A 24,965-nucleotide genomic window follows, 5' to 3' on the forward strand; every position below is an offset into this window, starting at 1 on the left:
ATCACAGCTTCCTTCCCATGTTTAATGAACAGTTTCCTTCTGTTTATATGGGACAATGCTAGCATATCCTCTCTCAACTGTCTTTTTTCCCCAAACAACACATGATAAATAATCATCTTTCTACTGCAAAACCTGTGAGCTACAGGCAGCTTGTTAAAGCCCTTTTCCTCGCTGCCTGAGAGGAATTGTGGTGGCTCACAGTTAATAGAGGAATCCTTCTCAATTAGACACCAGCTGTCTGAAATGATGCTGTGACACTGCAGTCCTTCAATCATCAGATGAAGGTGATGGGTCTGACAGCACCAAATTTAAAGATGCGGAGTGCATTTTCCTTTCCCATGGACCAATCCTTGCAAAAAACAGGTTGCAGGTTGTAAATGACTACCTAAAAGCTCTGCTGAGAGCTGTGAGGATTTTTTTGTTCCCTTTTGTTTTTGGTGTCAGTGCTATTCTTCGACTTCCTGCATGACTTTTGATTTTCTGTAGTATAAACTGAAACATAACATTGAGAAAGTGAAGCTCTCTTTAAATGAGCAAACCTTCCTAGTGGAAACTGTTTAGCTGTGATAGTTCATGAGGAACTGCATGCAGGCTCATTATGCAGGGAAGCAGTTCCCCATACTTGTGCCCAGCCTGGCTCCAGCACTGCAGCTACCTCATCTCAGGGTCCTTTCGTTCCATGTCATATAAGTCTGATCCTGAACACTTCTATTGTGGTTCCCAGGTTTTAACCCCTTCATTGTGATAGCTATCTTCTTTCCTTGGTCTTCCTAAAAGATACATCTCTTAAAAATGCTGCATCTTCCATGCTGTACCATCCTCCAAATGCCACATTTGAGAGGCGTTACTGTTTCTATTGGCTTGCAGGCACAAAATACAAGCATATATCTGAATATTTGCCTTTTTTTGGTGTGTCTTATTGTAAGCCCTTGTTCTCTCTGTTAGCTGCTGTCACTCCCTATTTACTCCCATATTACAAGCTTCCTAGACAGCATTTTCCTAATCTGCTCCTGTGTCCTGCTTATTTCTTCTTTCTCCCAGAGTGCATTTTACATTTATCTGCAGTAAAATGCAGTGGACAGCTTTAACTTCATTTTCAAAGCAATTTCTGCTTTTCAAAAGGTTAAGTCTTTTTTCCATTTTTCTTCATGTTTCTTGGAAGCAGCATCATGGACTCCCCACAAAGATAACTTATCATTTCACAAGCAAAGACAGAAGTAAGATTTGGTACAGAAAAAAGCTACGCTGCTGTTTCTTTAGAAAAAGAGAAGCCTGAGATAATTTTCCTTTAAGGAAAAAACAAAAAAAGCCATTTTTTTTCTCTTACCCTTTACCTTTCTACAGTCAAGTAATAAAGCTAGAGTTCAAAGTGATGAATAAGAAATACCTAGAGGAATGGTGTGGAACAGTCGTTCTGTGATATTCTCACTCTCATCACTACTACAAGAGAGGAGACTTGTGCAGGACCTTCCTCACTTTTCCCAGTGGATGACTCTCCAAATTTCTCATTCTGTGCATGACTAGTGAGCTGAGGGGCCAATTCCTGCCGCTCTCTGGACCTTGTCCGGTGGACTACTACCCCACTGAATGCATCAGTACACCTGAAAGAGCTCAAGCTAACCTTTAAATCAGATCATACTGATCCAGGGTATCCCTTTGCCCTTTCCAGTCCTATGTGGTTTTTAAAGACTGCCAAGGCTGTCTTGTTTGAAAGTCAAGACATGGTAACAGATAGGGGTTTTTTTATTCCCTTCCACTGAAAGCCAGGATCTGTGTAATATTAGATCTCAGCATTTAGACTAGCACAGATTCTTCTTCCTCCTTCTTAGCCTCCTGTTTAGTAAAACCATGTCATTTTAAAATCAAGAAGTACATCTTGTCCCTAGTAATACTATTATAAAATCAACCTTGTTAGGGGCAGGAACTCAGTTTTAGGACTGAGAGAAAAAAAAAAAAAGATCAGAAAAAAGGTTATACTTGTCTATACACCCAATGAATATTAAGATCTTGTAATTACAGACAAAATTTGAAGACCTACAGTCCTTCCAATCTCATCATTCTAAACTATCCTCTATTATTCAGCAAATTTTCTCTAGTGAACACTAAATCTGGCCAATGTAAAAATTAACTCTCCAATGCATAATGTGCAACAATGCTATATGTTACTAGTTGAAGTCCTGAGTACATAATGCTCTGCTTTGCCACCATCTGTCACTTTGGATTTTGTTGTTCCTTTGACCTAAGCTGTGAGGAACCACCTGTGTTGGATTTTATGAGAAATGGATGAACCCTTTGGCACCCCTTCATTCATTCCTGTTTGCTTGTTGATTTGAAACAAGCCTGCACCTAAATTTCCAGACACATTATTAAGAAACAGCAGGCTGGTTCTTCACCTGCAGCCTGCAGGGCTGCCGTTCATTGCTCCCTGCTGGACCCAAGAAACCCTCTGTCCTGGCTCAGTGGATGCTCATTCTGCTCCTCTGCCTTCTCTCATACCACAGAGCCTGCAAAACACAGCTCCATCCTCCACATTTGCAACCAAGCAACCCTCAACCCTCATGCTTTAGCTTTTCATGCAGCCTAGCCCTGTCACGCAGTAATTGGGGAAAATACAGCTTTCCAGATTCATTTGTAATTGGCACAGGGCCTGAAGAATGATTGCCTGATACAGCCATTGGCTTGGGACCATCTATAGGACAAAGGCCCTTTTGATGCCATTGATGTTTTCCAGCCTGACAACATTGCTCAATTACTCTCTGCCTGGCTGGGGTCTGTCAGCTGGCGTGGTGCTTTGACTGTGGCCTTAGGCTTTAGCGAACATGTGCCCCGCACCAAAGATGAAACGCCACAGTTCAGAACTGCGCTGTGACTTGAACTATACCTTCAAGTAGAGAAGAAAGAGCTGGGCAGGCTGCATGGCTACTTGCTGGGCCATGTTAGAGGTGATTCCTGTTGACCTACTCCCTGGCCAGGCTAGGGGACTTGAGAAGAGAGTGTGATGCCTGTCGTTTTCCTTCACTGCTGGTTATTAGTTCAGCAGAGTTCCAGTTTCCCCTGAAGCCAGAAGTTAGCTCTGGGAAGACAGAGGTGGGAGAACGCCATGCAGTGCCATTCTCCTGTCCCTTTCCTTCCCCTCTGGTTTTTAATCTTGGGGAAGTTTCCAGAAACTGCAGCAACACTCATCCCCACTTCCCACCCTTCTCCTGTTCACCAGAAAGCCTGCAAGTGCCCCACAAACCTTTCGTCTGCTGTTTGCTCGCCAGGGCTTGTACAGCCCTGGGGTGGAATGTCTCCTTCTTCTCCTGGGGGCTGCTAAAGGGCTGTTCCCCTCACCACAGCAGCTGAGACTGTCAGCTTTTAATTCCTGCCCTGGTAATGTGACATGAATCAAGCGACACAAAGGATTATATCTCTAGAGGCAGCAGCAGCGCTGACACCTGCTGCACCAGTCGCATCAAGCTACTATAGTTTGCCACTGAACAATCCGTAAATTTATACCAGAAGTTACAAGACCAGATCAGTGTCAATCCATGCTATTTGAAATATGATAATAAAATGCTTGATATTTTCAGTAATAGTGCTGGTTTCTATTGGCATATGCAGAAATCATGTAGGCAACAAACTCAGGAAGATATAAGCAACAAAGAGGAGCTCTCTGAGGGTTGGTCAGGTGTTCAGCAGTTGTTCCCAAACACTCTTTAACAAAGTTAATCTTCCTGGCTTGCTGTGGTGCAAGTGGAAAATGACATCCCTTCTCCTTGGGTGATGTTTCATTAGACTGTGGTCTTACATGCACTGCAGGTAACCCTCCTGACTGGGCAGCCTTTGGGATTGAGTATGGAAAGCTAGTTAAGAAATTTCCATGAAAATATACCAATCTAAACCACACTTTTGTGGGAATCTTTTTACTTCTATCAACTGTCACCACATTTTGCTTGCCAAACTGGATAACGAGCCAGATTTTGTTGTCACAGATTTTGCTTGCCGAACTGGAACTTGATATTTTGCCTTGCAGGTTTCTGGGGGGCTACAGGACATGGAGATGTTGGCTATGGCTGGAGTAGTGGAAGCCCCGGTGCTAACACAGTGCTCATGGTCCCTCCACTGTGAGCTGAGGGAAAATTCAGGAAAAAGGGGGAAAAGGATGCTATCTTGTCTCTGAAAAAAATCTCCCAAGCCCTGCATCACCAAAATGTTTTGGCCTTCTAAAATTAAAAATTTTCAGAATTTCTTTTCTAGAGGAAAATTGAAAGTTCTCCTCTGCGAGAAATATTTTGCACATACTGTAATTTCCTATGGGATAGATATTCTGAGTTTCAGCCGAGTCTACTACCTCGTTCGCTTCATCTTTTAGTTTATCAGATTCTGTGATTCTTTCCTTTCTTTCTGAGCTGGTATCTTTAAAATCTGTACCTTGCACAAACTTACCCTTGAAATCTATCAGCCAGATGAACATGTCTGATACCAGGAGTCTGTATACTTGAATAAAATTAGTTTGTTTCTAAATGAATCCAGAAACTAATAGGATATTACCACTACTAAAATTATGCAAATAAAAAGTTGCCCAGCAATACAGTAATGGGTATTATACCAGGTCCCTATCTGGTAAGTTAAGGTAAGACACAAAATCACCTTTCTTCTAAAATTTCTATTTTGTACTTTTAGAAAATAAAGTTCCTTTCTAGGAGGAAGTGAAAGTACATGTATTTATTATAATAAATTCAATTATACTTATATTATTTACATATATGAATAAATTATAATTTTTTATTTATTACCTTAATTATCTTCTAAAGATTCCTGAACACTTCTTGCATGTTTTCTAGGATTTTGATTGACAGGTGGATAAACTATTGGTAACTGTGTTCATATCAGTGGTGTCATGTTTTTGGCTGGGATAATTTTTTTTCCTAGTGGCTGGTACAGTGCTGTGTTTTGGATTTAGGATGAGAATAATGTTGATAACACACTGATGTTTTGATTGTTGCTAAGCAGTGTTACACTAAGCCAAGGACTTTTCAGCTGCTTGTGCTGCCCTGCCAGCAAGCAGGCTGCGGGGACACAAGAAGCTGGGAGGGGACACAGCTGGGACAGCTGACCCCAACTGGCCAAAGGGATATTCCATACCACAGGACATCATGCTCAGTATATAAACTAGGGGGAAAGCTGGATGGGGGCTGCTGCTTGGGAACTGGCTGGGTATCAGTTGGCGGGTGGTGAGCAGTTGCATTGTGCATCACTTGTTTTGTACATTATTCTAATGATTTTATTACTATTATTCTTTCCCCCCTCCCCCCCCCCCCTTCCTTTTCTGTCCAATTAAAGCGCCTTTATCTCAACCTACGAATTTGACTTTGTTCCCCCAATTCTGTCCCCCATCCCGCTGCGGGGTGGGGGCAGCGAGCGAGCAGCTGTCTGGTGTTTAACTTCCGCCGTGTTAAACCACGACAAGCGGGAAGAACACCCTCTGAAAGCAGTCCTCCCTCCTGGGAAAAAAACCCCACCCCACCCCCTGCCCATCGAATCGAAACCGAAGCAAAGGGGTTGGTTGCGCCGCGGGTTAAAGCGCCCGGAGCCGGCGGCGGGCTCCCTGCGCACTGCGGCTTGTCCGGCGCTGCCCTCTGCCGCCCGGCCGCCGCCTTGCAGGCCGCCCACAGCCCTGGCCAGGCACCGGGCTGCCCGGCAAGCCGGGTGAGGAGGCTGGGCCTGGCTCTTGGCAGGCCTCTCCCAGCGCAACCGCACGGCGCGGGTGGGGGCGGCGTTGCCTCGCGGTGTTTTCCGCGCTCCCCTGCGGCGAGCGGCTGCGCGCAGCTCCGCGCCAGCCCGGCAGAGGGAATTCGTGCTGTCCCTGCAGCGCACGTCAAGCACGGACGTGCCTGAGGCTTCCGAGTTGTGGTTCTGCGATCTGAGGAGCTGGCTGGTTGAACTACTTCCGTGCTAGTTTAACGCTATTCATTTTAATGAAGTCGTTTTTCATCATTAGTGTAGCATGAGACCTTTACATCGAGTCTGATCCCAAACATCGCAATGCACGGGATTACACTGAAACACGCATTCCCCCCATCCTTCTCCCTCTGCGTCCCTTCCCTTTCCTCACAAGAACTTACGCCTTCAAAGGATATTTCAAGTCTCCCATTTTTCTGCTTTCCCTGCTTTTTTTTTTTTTTTTTTTTTTTTTTTTCTTCTCTCACCTTTTCATCCAGTTTTCTTCCCTCCTTTCTCTCATCTCTGGCAGTCTCAGGACTCCCTCCCCTCTTGAGGAGGGTTTGGAGCTCTTCAGGTTTGCAGATTTTAAAGCCAGAGAGCACTGTGGTGATCTAGTCTGGACCATACAACTTCCTTCAATTAATTGCTTGAAATACTAGATGTCTTTCATAAACAAAAAAGGATTATATTTATCTAGTCACTGGGCTACATCTTTGGTAGCGATGTGAAGAAGCCTTCTGTCAGCAACTTTCTTTTTCCCATGTTGGCACTTACCTAATTTGTGATCATCCTTCAGCTTCTCCGTTTCATTCACTTGCACCTCTCCCCCTGCATTTCTCACTATCCTCGAAGAATGATTTCTTGACCTTAGCACTTCAAATACCCCTCAGAAGTTCTCTGTCCTGAGCTTCTAAGCTTTTATAAAGTGCTATGTGTGACTGTCAGGTCAATTTTTCTCCTCAGTATTGGGAATTTTTTCTAATCTGGGACCTGCCCCTGTGAAAGGCACATTCACTAAAATTGCTAATAAATGGTTAGGTTGTACTTTTCATCCAGATTCTCTTTGCATACACTGGCCAGATCCACAGCTTATGGGTCATGATCCCTTTCCTATGGCACTCACAGCAACAGTAAGTACAAATTAGAGCTCTTTTCCTCTGTAGTCCTGAAAGCTAATGTTTTTCTACCTAACCAACCTAGATAAATGCTTTTTTTTTCTGATTCTTTATCATCCCTTGTCTTTGTGAAACCTTTTCTTTCTAGCTTTTACCCCTTTTTCTTGCTTATGCCTCATATTAATTTAGAATACGACCACTTGTTGAGATGAAAGCATAGAAGCAGAAAACCACTAGAGCTTTACAAGCCTGGCTACTATATTTAAAATATTTTCAGGTAACTGAACCGAAATCAACATGTTTTCATGACACAGTGAGGGAGAATGGGGCACCAAAAAGCTCTTTGGGCATTGCAATTCCTTTTGGAAATGAAGACGAATATACAGCCCTGCTGGTGGTTGGAATGTCCAAGGTTATGTTAAAGAGTACTTTGTAAAAAGCCATTAAGGTCAGCAATCATTCACAAATTATTTCTACACCCTGCTTTGCCTTAGGAAAATGAGAAGCCCTCAGAGAAATGTTTAGAAACTGGAAAAGAGAAGCAACAATTTTAACCTGCTTTTCTCTTTCCACCATTAAAATACCTGTTCGTGTGACCACGTTCGTTCCGAGCCATCCTTCACACAGATGTCTAGCCTCAGCTCAGTCCCCGTGGCTCCGTGTTTACTGTCCACACAGAGGTTGGCTGCCACGTTTCGAATCTGCAAAACCAAGCAGCAACATTTCACATTAAACCAGGCTATGGAATAGAGCTTCCAACATCTAGGGACTTAGGTGTTTTGCTCTGGAGGGCTTGAGACTAACCATTAGTTACATAAAACTGGTGGGAATTACTTTTTACAGAGTAGAGAGCCATGTCCTGGACGGAACTACTCTTTTAGGGAGCATCTTTAGAAGCAGCAAAGTTTGAAATATTCTGCTTAACAAATGAAAGGTAGGTCTGTATGAAATATTTTCATGCAAAGAAACTAAAAGAAAAAATGTCGGAGAAGTTCAAAGCTTGGTCTGACTGCTTCTTCCCTCTTACCAGAGCAAGACTGATCAACTGTATTAAGAGGGAATGATTTCTGTATGAGTCTCTCTCAGTGTTTGGAGAAATATTTCTTAAAAAGTCAGGCACGCCCTGTTCCAATCCTTGTTCTTACTTTGACACAATAACACCATAGTAGATAAGGTCACACACTAGTGCCCAAGGTGCATAAAATTAAAAAGTACTTAACAAATCTGTACTGAAACTATGCCTACCCATGGAGGTTCCTTGTGCTGTCTGCATGCCCTCTGCAGACACTCTGCAATGTAACTTATTCTTAAAAGGAAAATCTAATTTTTTGAGACTGAAGCAACTATTAATCTGTGACTATCAGTCATACCAGTTATGTACCAGTGCTGCCATGTGTATCTTTTTGAAAGGCTGGGTTGAAAAGGAGTAGGTTGCCTATAGCCACCAGAAAAATACCAAAGTTATTTTGCAAATACATGCACATTTCTTCTTGAGTACCTTAGTTGGGCTATTTAAAAATCCTTTAGACACCTCCAGAATGAAGAGGATTTCTTAAAAAAATGCTGTCGATGAGATACACAGAAACTGAGTAATCAAAGTGCATGTACGTGCATGGAAACATGCACCAATTATATAGGTATGATATATAGAAAGCAGATGCATATTTTGACATTCTGGCTACTACTGGGATCCTTATTTAAAAAAAAGAAAAACTAGATACTGAATGGAGATACAGTTGAGTTGACATCTGTATTTTTCCATGGAAAATATTTTAGAAGTCACTGTTGTTGCCATATTATGTTAGACAAATGTAAACATCACCATTGCATATTTCATGCACATCCAAAGGATGGAAAACTTCTCACTATAGCACAAAACATTGCAAGGAGGGACAATCCTCATGCTTGCAAGACACATGGAAGAGTACTCTGCTATTTTTCTGATTCTGGTGGACTGGAATCTAGTCTATTCACCATGATCTAAGAAATATTTAGATAGATGGGAAAGTAACAGGAAGTGGAGAAAATGTAAAAAATGTCACCTTCAGGAAAGGTTTTAGGAGCTGCATTTATTTAGCCTAGGAAAGAGCAGATTGGGCAAATGATGGGGGAGCATCAGTTTGACTGACTGGCTCCAAGAACCTTTGAGCCTTCACCAGAGCTCAGAAAAGTATTCTTTTAAAACTTGGACATGCCCAATTCTAGGGTATTTTTTTCTTTTTTCAAGACAATAAAAATTGCTATAGATGAGGTAAAACACTAGCATTTCATACACATAACCAGATGCAGAAACCCAGCACTGAGCAGTCCCACAGTACAAAGAGTCACATTAACTGAAAAAAGAGGATGAAAGGTAATTAGTTCTCAACAACCCTGCCTTCATTTTCATATCACCCAGAAAAAGAGACAGGAAAGACTAATGAGGAGAATAGATTTTAATTTTATATTTTTAAAGCTTCATGTGAAATATCTACTTCAAGTATAATTTTTTTGAGAGTGTTCAATCATTTCTCAATGCACTTAAATTCACATTGTATAAATAAAGATTACTGGCCTTATACAAAATTAAAGGATACATCAGTTCTGTTCTTAGAGCATGCAAACTAATTAAAATGGAGCTGATAACAATTGCCATTAATAATTAAGGTATATTTATGTGAATCAGAATTGTGAAATGACATGTCCAATGAATGCTTATTGGATTAAAGGGCTTTCAGAATTTTGTCTCGATGGCATCGCTCCATCCCATTCTCAGCCATTTGGACTATGTGGTAAATGTGTTCAATGCATTTCTGAATAACATTTGAGCTGAAGCTACATTTAGTTCCTTCACTGTTGGAATCTGTCTCCCCTGTTCTTTATTTCCTCTCCTCTTCCCTCTACTCCTGAAAGGTTTCCTCGAGTTAGTTTTTCCTGTGGTTTGTTGCAGCTTACATGTTTACGCATTTTTTTTTTGTTGTTTTATCCTTCCTTTCAACTGCAGAGGGGTCATGGTTTGTTTTTCATTTTCTTTGTCTAATACAGGCATTTCAGGCAAGTCTGTGCTTTTGCTCTCTGGCGTTTCTGTGTGGCCTTGGCAGTTACTAGAAATTGAACGGAGCCATCATGCTGCTGCCAGAGCCACGGGGAATGTTCTGCCAAGCACCAGCACCACATGGCCTGCAAATCCCCTAAGATGCCTTTCATGGACGAAGGAAGGAAAGCAGAAGCACAGCAAGGAGAGGCTTTCTTCTCATTTATACATCAATATGCATTTGAACTGCCTTGTCTCCAGTCACACAGCACAATGGATTTCAAATTTTTGAGGTTATGAGTTACAACTATCAAAGAAATAGCTAGTGATCCTAACACACTCACATTTCCAACGTTCGTATTTGTACAATTGTAGAGACTGGGCATGAACAGGAGAAAGATTTTATCACCCATGCAGGTAGGGCATTGAGTTGCTATGTGGAAAGCTTATTTCGTCAACCTTAACTGCTATTGTTTTATTCATGCAGATAAGCATATGGCAAAAGTATGCTTTCAAGGAGTCTGTATGGACTAACAAGGATGGTTAGTGGTGATCTTAAAGGCCGTTTCAGAACTAAACACACGCTGAAAAAAGCATAGGACACTATATGTAAGTCATTACGCATATTTAGTCCTTGAAATGCCATTGTAACACACGTTGGGACATAGATACTAAGGCTACGGGCCCTGTAGAGCTTATAGAGAGCAGATGAGGCATAAAAGTACAGAGAATACAAACTCTAAGGGGTCTATTTTCTCCCTCCTCTACACTGGAGGTGTCCGAGCCAGGATGTACAGGCTTCTCAGTGCTGCACTGATGCTCAGGAAACAAAGACATGTCACCTGAGTGGGATTTCTGCTGGTGTAGTGTTTGACTTCTGTGCTTTAAATGAGGTAGCAAGCCATAAGGGGAAATCATTGGGTAAGCCTAAATACAGTAATCCTTGGGTTTTACAAAAAGCAGTGAACTTATGTTAAAACTACATCTTGCTTTCTCTAAGTTAACCAGCCTGTGTTAAAAAGACTTCTCCGGAGTAGGCCAGGCCTTGAGAAAGAAATAGCTTATGTTGCTGGCACTGTGATGGGGAAAGAGGAACGTGATGTAAAATAGGAGCTGGAACACAGGAGGACAGAAGACCTGAAAGCCTAGACCTTAGGTTTGAAGAAGACACTGTTACCTCTTGCCATCTGATGCTTCTGATTTGATGGACAAGTATTCAAGGGAAAAAAAAAAAGAAAAAGAAAACATCTTTTTGGATACCTATCAAGAAAGGAAAGAAAAATAAAATAAAAAATAAAATCAGGGGTTGCCAAACAGAGTTTACATATTGCAGAATATATGGTCTCCCAGATAACTTGACCTCTGGTTAAATTAATGTTGGAGTTTTGCAGAAAGCCAGCAGTTATATGATTTAATAAGCTCCCCATGGGAGAAGCAGATTAAGACGGTCTAGCTCTACACTCTCAAAAACATAGTATTTGTCATTAGTGCGCAAGCATGGAATGGAAACTGGAAAGCAATGGATGTGTTGATTACCATGATAATCTTCTTGTCAGAAAAGCAACAGTCTTCTGAGGAAAAGGAAGGGTTTCAGGCCATTGATACAACCTGCTAGGATTAATTTTGAGATTTTTGAACATTTTGTCAGGAGCTGTGTAATGGACACACTTGCATGCTCCATGTTAAATTGAGAAAAAACCAAGACAACCTCCCTTCACCCCTTTTACTTTAAAGCAAAGTGAATTTCCCCCTTCCTCTTAAGGGAATGTATTTTAGGCTGAAAAATAAATTACTGGGGGAAATCAAAGCTTTCCAGGGTCCAGTGGTTATATTGACCAGTATTTGATAATTCTAAAACTCTACAACTTTGTTCACAGGCAAATGAGTTCCTGAGAAATTTGCTGTTGAGGTAGTGGGTGATGTCCTGGCTCCTGCAGACTTGCCCTGCCTGCACTGGAGCCAGGCTGTCAGCCAGGGACACTTCAGCCTTCCTGGTGGCAGAGAGCAGTGAGCCAGAGAGGGAGAGGCACTCTCAGGGGTCCTGGGAGCTACCCTGCATGCTCATCATGGCATGAAACCATCTGCACCAAAAGCAAAAAGGGGGAAAGTGTAGCAATCTAAAGACAACTTTGTGTTCAGTATGGTCATCTGTTAGAATGATGAATGTGGAGATGGTGCTGGGACTATCTTTAGGGTGTCCCAATACAGCAAGAGAGGCACCTTGGTGCTATCAGTTTGTATAATACTTTCCTTACATCTGATTTAATGCCTCAAATAAGAAAGTGGCTGTAGCTCTTAGAAGACATTAGCAATGTTCATTTATGTTGTTTTTTTCATTTGAGCAGCACTTACAGCGAGTTTTAGTGCACTGCTTACGTTCTCAGATAACCCCAGGGCCATTAATATCTACAGATCAGATATGAAAAAAATGAGTCACCTTTCCTGTCAACTGATACATAGTAATTTTAAAAGTATTTATCCTTTGTGTGAGCCATAAAAAGGAAAAGTTGAAGTTAAAAAAAGTCAAGCACTGCCAAAGACCTAACTGAAGAAACACGGGACTCTGTTATTCAGTGTGACACTGATCCCGATGAAAGAATTTGAACAGCCCAGCTGTGCAGCACTCAGTCTGCGCAAGGTGGGGAATAGCTGGTTATATTGCTTTTGTACAACAGACGTGTGACACTTGGTGGGCTGAGATTGGCTCATTAAGGGTATGAGAATGACACTTTATTAAAAAAAGAAAGTAATCAAAAGAGAAGTTAGTGAGTTCTTAGGCTTTAATCCTTTTTCAAATGTGTCACTCAGCTTCATGGGCGACATTTTCATGTCAGTGCAGTAAAACAGTTCTGTAAAATCCAGAAATTTGGGACTGAGAAAGGAGTATTTTCAGGTCCTACAGCTTAGCACTGCTGCAGTGACTGAGAGACTTGCTGTGTATTAAATCATTGAATAACAAGCTCGTGTAACAGCAGATGAAACCAAGCTTAAATATTTACCTTTTGACTGAGGAAAACAATTTTTTTTTTTCATATCACCTTGACTATAGGAGTCATGAAGTCTAAAATAAATTACAATGGCTGACATTATATGACTGATTTACTCTAAAATGTGTTTTCAAAGGTATTGTGGAAGCTGTGATATCCACACAATATATTCATGCTGGATCACAGCTTGTAGATTCATGAGTACTTCCTAAGAAAACATTTGGTGTCCAAATCTTACCTAATGCAGCTATTGTTTTAATTTCCTTCCACAGGATTTCAAATACACATTAGAAATAAATTATTCTGTCTTAGAAAGAGAATGGGATGGGCATTACTGTTTTTCAACTGGTAGCATACTTTCCGGTATATTCAAAAGGATAAGAACAAAACCTAATTGAAAACTTTCCTTTTTTCCACAGCGGAGGAGGAAAGAGTACAATTATCTCACCCAGACACAGAACTGACAGTCTCACTAACCTTAATCTGTCTGTATTTGCTGTTACATTGCTTTACTGCACATATTTCAGATGTTACAAGGCTGAACAGAGTATTAAGGGAACGTACATCCTGCCAGCTAAAAAGGACAAAAGGCACAAACATGCAGAAGAGATAAGGCCATGACAAGTGTAGCGAAGAAGATCGTTTTTTGTTTTTCAAATTTCCTTCTTCTCCATTGTGAACAGATTTTGTCAAGAAATGTAAGAGTTGGATTTTAAATAAATGTGTTTGCAAAAAAAGAGGAGTTGTGCAGAGGCTGTTTATGAGATGTCTGCTTTCACACCACATGCTTTTACTAGCTAGATATCAAAATACTGGAGCCAAAAATTGTCTGAGTACCTCATTGTTTATTCTTTCTCAGACTGTCATAGGCAAGCAGATGTAAAGTCTTTCCAAGTGGAAGCAGAGAGGGTACTAAATGACAGTCAGTCTTGGCACAGGCTTTTGGTGTGTATAATCAGCAAGGTTTCTAGAACTGCTTGATTCATACAAAGCAATAACACACAGTCTGTTTTCCTCTTTCAGCTTCTAATTATGACAGCCATTGACCTTCAAGTTTGTTCAAGTTCCTTGCAAGTGCCAACAAATTAATTAAAACTTCACAGGAATGTGACAGTCTCAGGAAAAAATAGAGTAGTAGGGCTGAAACTTCTCTTCTTGTTATTTTAGAGAAAGTACGTTTTAGAGGAAAAAGAAAGCCCTTGGTCTTTACTTCCTTCCTAAGAACTCAGTAAGTGCTTTTAAGGTACAGATTTGATACCACTGCTATGGCCTTTGATTCACTTTTAAAAAGTCTTGCTTTTATGCAAAGAGTATATTAACATTGCTGTGAAAAGAATGAATACCCGAATCACAATCTCTTCCACTTGGACCCTCTGTTTGAGTTAAGGATTGTTCAGCTGACCAGATAAATTACACATCTCATGATCACCATCCTCCAAGGATGCACATGTAGAAGATGGTGAAGGAAGATCATAGTAGCAGTCACAGCACCCAGATCCAGCCTGACTTCTACTGATAAACCCCTTACGTCTTGGTATACATTAATTCCATAAAGTGTGGGCAGTGGCATCAAAGATAGAAGAAACTTTAACAACAGAGGTATTAATTATTGCCAAGAAGTAGCGAACAGTAAGACACATATAAATTGAAGTTCCTTTCAACATCTGTAACTGGTAGGTTACAAAGAAGAATTAAGGACTTCTACTACTACAGAAAGTTAATTTTAAAATCTCACAATGAGGCAATTTGCTTTTTAAAAAAGAAATTCTAAGAATAGTAGAGACACCTGTGTTTAGAAATCCCCTGCATGGTCCAGCCTTGACGAGTGGGGATATGCAGAGGTATGACTAATCTTACCAAATGTTTTGGTCAAAGTTTCAACTTCATCCTTTGGTTTCATATATAAAAGGTAATTGCCTGAGAGCCCCAAGAACATCTCCAGCAAAATCAGAGAAGGCCATAACTCACAGTACAAATATTCCTATGGTTTTTAAAAAAGTAGCACAATACACTGAGAGAGCAAAGCCTTCTTTAGAAATCTTTGTGAATTGAGAGGAAAAAGCCCTCCGCATGCCACCTTTCCATGGAGTGAATCCGCTGTAGTTCCTAGGGGTAAAAGGCCTCTGTAATTTTTCAGTGCAGCTATGGAAGTAATTTCCTGTCCCGGCACTCTTTGTGTTTTCATTTCTTCTGCACAAAACAAACTGTCAAAGCAAGGTGTGCTAGCGCTCTGCTCTTCAGAGAGGTCTGAATGCAGAACATCTGTGATCACGGGTGGAGAGTTCCAGCAGGCTGTTTGCTCACCTCCTGCTCTGGAGTGATGCTTGGATATAGGCTTCTCTTTGGTGGTCTCTCCCTCCCCTCATTCCCCAAACAAGAAATTGCATTTGTCTGCTACCAGTACTTGGTCATGACAGCATCTACACAATGCAGACCACAAGCTGAGTAAAACCAGTCTTTTTAAAAGAAAAGGATCCAGGCTTTGCTTATCACACCTGCATGTGTGAGCAAAACAGAGCAAACCTAACTCCACCTACATACAATTGTCCTTGTAAAAACAGGAGGAGGTATATAAATGAATATGCAAAAAAAGAAGCGTTGACTTCAGATGTCCTTTTTACTAAAATGATTTTCAGCATCTAAAATCATCTTGTGACATGTAATAATGAGCGCTACATATTCTTTTCCACATTCTTGTCCTCACTGTGCATGCAGCTTATAGCCTATACACACAAAATTGTAATAAATTATAAAAGGGACAGCGATAGTTCTAAGACACTACAGTTTCTCATTTTAATGGCTAGTTCAGGGATTGTTCCAATCACTGTGAACTCCCTTAATAACACTACTTATCATAGGAGCTAAATCTAATTTTATAATTTTAATTTCCTGCAATGTAAAATGTTAGATTCATTTAAATTTGATCTAATTCCTCACCTCCCCCCAGGCAGCAGGTGGAGGCTCCACAGGAGGGTAATATTTGGGGACATCCCAAGCTACTGCAGCCATGAACCACTTGAAATCTTTACATTTAAGGTGCTTGCGAAGTTCCTTCTGGGCAGAGATATCACCAGTTGAAAGATGTCTGTACTCAGGCCGTCGCTGGTAAATGTACTCTGCAAACTCATCCATCCATGTTTCTGCCACGCGCTTCAGGTTCTGTGCAGCAGAAAAAAGCAATCATTAATTTCTTCATGCTTGGAGTGAATAGTATTTCTAATGGGAAGAATTAAACAAAAAAAATTCAGTAGTCCACACAACTTTTAAGCTTAGCTGGTTGAATTTCTCAGTCTTAAAACATGGAAAAATACTGGTAAATGTATGCTATCTTCATTACAGTGTTAAGCAAACACTATGGAGTATTAAATACCCTGCTTTCCTGTTCACTCTGTAAGATACAATCTTCTGTCTGTTGGACATCTTATTTTCCCTCCTATTCTTTATGCATCCTCACATGCGTTTTTGATTAATGATGGATGTTGAACAGAAATTTTATTTCAGCTGCTCACATTGGCACCTACATTTTTTCCCTGTTAGTTCATAACCTACTAATGTGCATGAAGGGCTCAAATTATTCCTTCTGATGTATTTCACTTTGCATTTGAAAGGCATCTGAATTTTCAGCTGCCATCATACTGCTTAGTCACCCAGCAATTCCTACCTAAATTTTAGAGTCAGTTCTGCATGTATGAGGACAAATAGTCATGAACTTGATCTGCCCTATTTCACAGCTGGTTTTGCACTGCCTTTGGACTGGAGGCTTTACAGTGTTGGTGTACTAGTAAATGTACTATGCAAAAGCATAGCACATAACCCTATAACCCTGAAGTGGAGCTGACCTGAAGCAAAGCATCTCATGGGATAGGTATGGCAACTTGTGGCTTTCTGCATTCAATCCCATAGACATATCTAACCTATTTCTGTTCCATGAAAACCAGTTCTGGCTTATGTCCCACAAAGTTTATTTTTGTTGGTGTTTTACAGGAAACAGAATTGCCTATTTTGTTGCATAAGAATTTATTCAAATTATAAAATGAAAAAAAAGACTTGTAAGGAAAAATCCTGAATAGATGAGACTGAAGAGATATATTTTATTGTTATTTAACGTCATGGAGTCTAAATAGGCTGCGGGCAAATTTTCCTGTGTTTTTGCTTGTTTTTAAAATTCCTTCTGAAACTCAATCCACACAAATTTATATGCAGATGTTGTAGTGGATTACAGGCTTAGCCTATTCTGCATTTCCACAGCTGCCCAATAACCTCTTATCCCGCCAACAAAGCAACATCTCACTGGATGACACTGAGATACTAGGGTGTTCTTATTGCTTTGTTTGTAAAAACAAGATCATCAAGTTTTGTAATATTCTTTTTATAGAACACTAACTGCAAAATGCTGAGATTCGCTCCGTAATAAGCTGGAGGACAATATACATCTGATTATCATCAACATAAGGTAATGTTTCTTCTCAGAACATTCTCTGCATCTAAGTAAGCCTGATTCGTACTCTTGATTTGCTTTCAAGATTCATTTGAAAATTCCTGTCCTGAATTTTATTAACCCATGCAAACTAAATGTCTCTGAACTAATAAGGCTTATCTGAATACAAAGACAGAAAGACACAGAACAAATGAAGTACTTTTAGCTGACACTGCAAGATAAGTTTCTATGTGCTTTCTCTCTGTGAAGCAAATATGTTAAAACCTGCAGGGATAAAGCAAGTTAAATTAAAGCAGTATAAGAATCCACAACACTTATATTCCTACCCAAAAATGGCTCGTGCCCCACATAAGGGCACTTTTGTTATAATTTCATGAAAACCTAAATTCCAATAATTTAGGATTCAAGAATAAAGGAACTGGGTAGGACAAAGAAAACCAGAACAGTTTCAAGAACAACATCTAAATGACAATCCCACCTGTCTCATAGAAACCCTGTAACACAGAAGTCTCCTAGTAAAAATACTATGTGATGAGACTTTGTAGATGGGGCCAAAATATGATTAAGTAAATTAAACTAAGAAGCCAAAATCATGAAAATAGGTGTGACCTTTCTAGCATATCTTTCACTGTAATGCTGTACACTTCATTTATTACAATGCAAGTGCAGTTTAAGACTGTTCTAGAAAATATCAAACTATTATTTGCAATCACTTTATCTGATAGTGCTATTTCCATATTTAAAAATCATACTGCAAAAAGAACCATACAATAAAAGTATAGTAAAAAAATTCTTAGGAAAGAAAAATTCAAAGTAACTCCAGCAGTGACTTACCCCATCAGTATTAAGAGTAGGCTCTGCTGGAGTTTTCTCTTTAGGTATTTGGCTGCACTAAACGAACTGCATTCTGCTTTAGATTATTATAAATGAATAAAACAGGAGTCCAACAGAAATCTTGATATTATACCTGGTCACTAGCTCAAAATTCTCATTCAGCAGTCAAAAGCTCTTTGTTTTTCAGTAAGTCCTTCATCACTGTTTGGGGGTGTGTGTGTGTGTGTGTTTGGGGGGTGTGTGTGTGTGTATCCACCAAAACGTTGCATTAAAAAAAATTTCATTCAGTTCTTCTCACCATTCCCCAAATACCAGGTAAGACTCTTTACACAAATCTATTTAAAACTTTGTTCCCCAGTTCTTCCAAGACCATTCTCTCCACTGTATGCTAAAAAACTTTGCAAACATTGCCAGATCCTGTAATGAACCTATATATTATCCTTAGCATGTTTATACTGTCATAAGCTGAACCCTTATGCGGCAGCCCTTTGAATTTTAATAGTTCCCTTTAAAAATATAGACTCTTGCTAGCTCTAGATCTCCAGACTGTTTATAAACATGACTGCAAGGAACTCTCTGTCCTGGAGTAGTGGGAAGCTCTTTCTAAAGTTGCCAGTTACTAGGAAGCAAGCACTCAGCATCCAAACACTTTAGTTTTGAAGAGGTTTGTTGACTTCAATTAGCATGGGTTTCTTCTCCTTATTACCACTATGCAAGTTCAGTAATCACCATACTTCCTTTTAACATAGACGTGTACAGACTAGTAGCAAAACTTCAAATTGCAGTTAATCCCCACACTTGAATTGAATGCAGTCAGAAAGAGCTGCTGTCCTGAAAGTCTGGTGCAACCTTGCACAATAAAACAATAAAGTCAAACAGCATTTACATTCCTATTTAGAACATGCTAACTTAGCATGTTTCTGGAGCAAAAATACAGGCTGTATGATGAGATGAGTGAGCTCTCATAAACTGAAGATCCTCATTCTGTGGCTGTCTAACAGCATGAAAAGTTGCCCTACACAACCAACCTCCCAGAAACGTAACTCCCCTCTGCAAATTATGTCAGTGAGCTGCTGGTTTTTTACTCACCTTATCACAGCACAAAGGTAGAGGAGCACAACCAAAATGAGAACGCTCATCTCTGAACACTTTAAGGCCTACCAATCAAGTGACTTACTGTAAAGTAAGATTGTGATTTCATGTCCTTTACGAGTCTCCCAGAGTTGCCCTTCCTATACAATCTGGGTGAATATATGACATGGTGGAGAGAGGAGGATGGTTGCTTCCTCCTTGACTGAGCCTTAGGCAAGTCTAGACGCAATCTGAGCATATCAATATATTAAGCCCCACAAGTGGGAATGCTTACAAATAGCTACCAAATCTTGACAGACACTAGCTGTAAAACAGGTGCTAAGCAGTTTGACTTTGTTAGGACCATGTGTGTGTTCATACTGCGGCAGAAGTTACAGCTCAAAGGAGTTTAAGAGCCCACCAGATTAGGTAGCATTTTGTGAACGTTTTACAGCATCATTTAAGCACTCCAGTCTCACAGTGAAGTAAATCTACAAAGAATTTAGAACAAACAAAAAGAGAGTTAGATTTGAATCTTCTTGATTTCTGTCTCTGTTACTCTTTGCGTAACCTTCTAAAGAAAGCTCCTTTAAATGCCAGTTTCTGAAATGGCATCAAATATCTTTATCAATAAGAAGAACCAGTTTTGGGATATCTTTGTGGTAGATCACACTTGCTTGGTTCAGTCTGAACACCTCATCCAGGTGCATACAGAAAGGAAAAATGAAGAATGTTTCTACATCTGAAAACTGCTGTAGTTTAGCTTGGCTGTCAAATTCATTGCAAGGTTACAGATGTCCAGACTGGTTACCCTGGTCTTTTAACAGACAAGAAGGAAAAATAAAAATTAAATAGGAGCAATTAAATGAAGATCAATTCAATATTAATGAGTTCCATGAATTGACACACAATGTAAGGAAGTCACAGGGACTCTAGATGGACATCTGAGGAGTCTCTCAGGACCTATCCATGACAGACCAATGATAATTTGTTCTCTCATCATTTTCAGCAAAAAAATTCTGTACAAGAATAAATAAGGCCCAATGATATTTTAGTAGATGCATATTTCTATATATAAGGTTGTGACAGCTGTCACCAAGAAGCTGTGAGATGCATACAAAAGTGATGGCAACCACACTAAGACTGACTAATCAGCTGTCATCAGTTGCCCATGCACACGTTCTTGATATAATTAAGTTCTGTGCCACTATTACAATTTTACTCTCTGGTAAATCCTTTACCATCAGGCTTACATTTACAGAAATTTTCTTTAAGTTTGTGTGAACTCACACATTTAAGACTGTGACTTTGTATTTTCACTCAGCAATAGTCTACAAGACAGTAAGTCACAATGTCACTGACACCTGGACTCAATAAAAGAGTTTAAATCAACTCGACTGGAGAAAGAAAGAGACAAATGAGGACTTCTCTACTTGAAAAAAATAAATTTTTTGTGGACCATTTTGTCCCTTTCACTTTCTTTAGTGAGTAGGGAAGATACATCTCTCTGATCAAATAACTGTCCCTTCTTTTTAAGCATGTAAGGTCATCTGTCCTTTTCAAGAGATGTGATATTACTCAAATAAACGCAGTGAGAAGAAAGTAGATGCTGGCCATGAGAATGGAAAAGTGGAGTGAGGCAGGGACATGTCAAAGGACAGATTCATAAATATTCCCTCTAAGCAAGGTTTAACTAGATTGGTCCCTAATATGGGAGGGGTAGTTCCACATTTCCTAACTGTGGCTGGTGTGCTGGATTGCAATGACAGCACCGATAAGAGAGCTACCTAGCTGTACTCTGTTCCGCACTGTGAGACTGTGCAACTCCATCCTCTAGTTGCATCTTTTCCAGCTGACATTCTAGATGAAGCATTTAAACATATAAAAATGTAATTCCTGTTTTCAGTTTCTCCAGATGTTGTAAAGTAGATTTTTGTTATCTGGTGGCACTAAAGCAGCACAATAATTTGATTATTTGTTTCATTTCACCTGCATAACCTGTTTTTTCCACTGCCTAACACTTAATTGTGTTTAAAACTTAACTGGGTTTCATTCCAGCAATGGTTTGCACTTGTGTAAAAAAACCCCAACCAAATAAAGAGATGTCTGCAGGCATAAAAGAAATGCATCTCTATGGAAGACGGTACGCTAACTAGGTGACAAAGCTGGTGGTGTACATAAATAACTCCTGTGAGAGTTAGCACAGCTGGCAGAGAAGCAAGAGACTATTTATTCTCAGCCTGTAGTTTGCAAATACCTAGAACTGAAATTCTACAGATGTCATCTGAAAACAGTCAGGATTTCATTCTCTCTAAAAAGGTTTGCATCTCCACTGCAAAAAATTTTAAGATCTACACATCGGAAAAAAGTGAAAAAAAGGCAAAAAACCAGGGCATTGACTAAAGGCTACATCTCTGCTCACTGGCTCACTTGAGGCTGGCCTGCTGGGCTTGGAGGGAAGGGATGGGCACGGTCCCCATGAGGATGCTGCCTGCACCCAGCTCTGTGGCTGCAGGTCTCTGCAGGCTGGTTGTAGGGGAGCTGCGGAAAGCAGAGTGACAGTGTGGCAGCATCTCCACAGATTTGTTGGCTACTGCCATGCTCGCTTTACAGACCCATACAGTGTGGGCACATATAGACCATAGTCCACCTCTGCAGCTAAACCTGGAAGAGAGTTCAGGAGTTTGATTCCAAACAGATTTCTTTAGCCATGTAACTTCAGATCCAGTGCTAGCCTATTGAAGGAATTCTGGAAAGTAGCTACCACCACTTTGATGTTGTTATTGTTTAGAAACATCCAGTTCTCCATCTTCTTTATATTCCTTTCAGATAGCTAAGCTGCCTGTCCTGTTGCATTTATTATCTTAAAAGCAAAACTTCTGTTCAGATTGGAGAAAGTATAAAAAAACCCAGCATTTAAAAAAATTACTTTGACTTTCTTGTATTCAAGGATTAGGAAATATTAATTTGAAGATTTTCTTTGGTAAGTGCTCTGTTTGAGATCTTGGTTTAATTAAATTTAATGATGAATTTATTAATCTGTTAAATGAAAACATAATGGAGACTTAAAAGCTGTATTGTATAATCATCATCATTATCATATATTATAGCTGTGCTCTTGCAAGAAGGTGATTCTTGCTTGATTCCTAAATAATCTGCTTATTCTAAGCTGATGTTTCAGCTGCTTACTGTGACTGCTGAATCATAACTGACTTTATGCTACAGTCTTTTGTGCTACAGAGGTGACTGCAAAAATCCCAGCAGTGCTCCCTTAACAGCATGTCACATCTACCAGTTTGCACTCCAGTCATGAGAAAACATAGCCGTTATCTAACCAATTCTTCTGGGTTCTTTAACTTGACTGGAAACTGAAAATAAAATGTTCATGGGCTGCTTTAAGAAAACCCCAAACATTATTTGCAGCTGGAAAAAAACCCAACAAAATGGTCATAATATTAAAGGAAGCTCTGTCAAAAATGCAAATGTGGTCATAACACCAGATGGTAGAGCTACAGTAATTTTCTTTGAAGATCCCTTTCGAAGCCACACGAAAAGGCTGAGAAAATGGTTCAGGTGGGAATCTGAACCCACCTTTATCAGCTGAATTCCTGAACCCAAACTCGTGCAAGTTCCAATTCAGCGACACTGTGTAATGAGGCAAATGTCATCGTGCTTGTGCCTGCTGGGTCAGAGGATCACTGTGCTCTGGGATCCCACGTTCTGGCGTGCAGGGAGGAATTCAGCTTAAGGTTAGGATTCACCACGCTGCTGGGTTAGCATCCAAACTTGAACTTCAGTGGAATGGCCCTTCCCTTCAGAAAGACCTAATGCTCTAATGCTCTGTAGTAAATGCTAAAATGCTGTGTAAAATACCTGCAAACGAAAAAAATTTCTGTAGATATAATTTGAAACTCTCTCTATATATAGATATATATCTATATATAGATATATTTTGAACTCAGAGTTCATCTCTGCATATCCTATGGAACAGTGAGCTTTTATTGCTAAATTTCTTATGGCTTTTATAGAATCACAAATAGAAAAAAAATCCCCCCAAATAGGAAACTAAATAAAATAAATAATAAACTGAGGTACACCTACAAGAAAATTCTAATAATATTTTAAAGTCTAATTTCATAGGTAACTAGGTAAAAGAAAATGGCTTAGCTAGTATTGTTAAAAATGAAGCAACAATCAAGAATACCACAGAGCAACTAAAACAATCCTGTAAAACAATTCAGAAGTTTTTAATAGGGCAACATCTTGCACAGGACTTTAAGATTTGGGGGTTCAGTTTCTATATATGTCTTACCTAAAACAAACAGGCAAAATTAGTTACTAGGCACGGCAGTTTTGTGCAGAGGTTGACAGATTTGGAATGAACAAATAATTATGTGGTGCTTCCACCTTATAATGTGGAATTAGTGTTGACATCTGCATGCCCATTAATTTTGCTTTATGTGCAATTACCTGTAAATTGGACACTGACTGCATTTGGCAAGAAGCAACATCTTAAAATGTCTTCAGATAAAAATATTCAGCTTTTTTATTTGCATTTGGTTGTCACAGTCTGTTTTATAAACCTACTGTGCATGTTTACAGTTTGCTTTACTTTTGCTCTGTACCACCAGTTTTACTGACAGTGTTTTATATGTGGATGCTTTTCAATTTATGGGATACGTGCCAGCAAAAAATATGTGTAGGCCTTGCAGATCTTGAGTGACAGATGAGAAAGTAAGAAATATGATAAGAAGGACACAGAAAATTGATGTCACAATACATACTTACTGTTTGTGGTACACTAATGGTTAGTTAGTGATGGGGAGGTGGAACAGAGTTTTTGACAAGTCTCTCATTTAATAAAGTGTATGTGATGCTCATGCCAGGTCACAGCTCTTTAAAAAAATATTTAGATTGGTCAGGTGTTACGTAGCTGGCTGAAACTCTGTGTTGAAACTTGCCACTAAAAGATACAGAGAGGTGAAATCCCAAGGGCAGGTAAAACGCTCACTTTAAGCATTATTTGTTAAGGGCAACCATAAGCTGAAACAGCTTGAAAGGAAACCCATGGCATGATTTGGGCTATGCCTGAATTTGTCTAGAAGCTCTGTCCTCTTCCTAACTCCAGTCTCCCTTGTGCTGCTGCTGTGGGATAGGATGGGAAAATCTGTCATTCTTTAATGCAGTATCTGCAAAAGGGGAAATTCTCCCTTGATTACTGAAGGGGCTCTTGCGGTCATTTATAGAATCACAGTTGGGCTGAAGATGAATATGTCCTTATTTTTCCTTTTCCAGCTTGGATGAGGGAGAGGTAATATTTTTAGGCTTAAAATTACACACAATTTGATGGGTCAGAGACCAAGCTCTCTTCCTTGGCCAGTTATTGAGATAGTCCCAAACACCAAAACATACAGAAGACCTTGTGCTCTTGGCAGCCTTGATGCAACATATCTTAACTTCAGTGTTTTGGTTTAGAATATTGCACTGGAAAGAAGCTGGGAACCCGAGAATTCAAATTTTCTTTCAGTAATAAATATATGCCAGAAATTTACCTAAGCATCATGTTTTAGACCACCACACACAGAAGAAACTATCCATTATTTGAATGGGAAGGATAAGACTCACCCTATCAGCACACTAGATCTTTTCCCATAAGATACAGGTCAGTCAGTCTGTGCACAGGCAGAGATTTCGTTTTCATAACTGGGAATGTTTTTTGGTAATATTTCATGAGTGATTTATTGAAATCAAGCTAAAATAAATAGTACAGGGAGGCTGAAAGCTGTGGCTACCTGATGGCT

At 39.9% G+C, this 24,965-nt stretch overlaps 1 protein-coding gene across 3 annotated transcripts in view; it reads right to left on the reverse strand.

Annotated features, from left to right (window-relative positions):
* GALNTL6 (polypeptide N-acetylgalactosaminyltransferase like 6) overlaps positions 1-24,965 on the reverse strand; it is a 507,888-nt gene that overhangs the window by 7,012 nt on the left and 475,911 nt on the right. For all 3 annotated transcript variants that reach the window (XM_074822812.1, XM_074822810.1, XM_074822811.1), the window contains 2 exons: positions 15,759-15,980; positions 7,406-7,522 (listed from right to left, as the gene is read on the reverse strand). In XM_074822812.1, the coding sequence (XP_074678913.1) occupies positions 7,406-7,522; positions 15,759-15,980 (339 nt within the window). The remainder of the gene's footprint in view (positions 1-7,405; positions 7,523-15,758; positions 15,981-24,965) is intronic.

Source organism: Strix aluco, chromosome 4, assembly GCF_031877795.1.
Source record: "Strix aluco isolate bStrAlu1 chromosome 4, bStrAlu1.hap1, whole genome shotgun sequence".
NCBI classification, from domain to species: domain Eukaryota; kingdom Metazoa; phylum Chordata; class Aves; order Strigiformes; family Strigidae; genus Strix; species Strix aluco.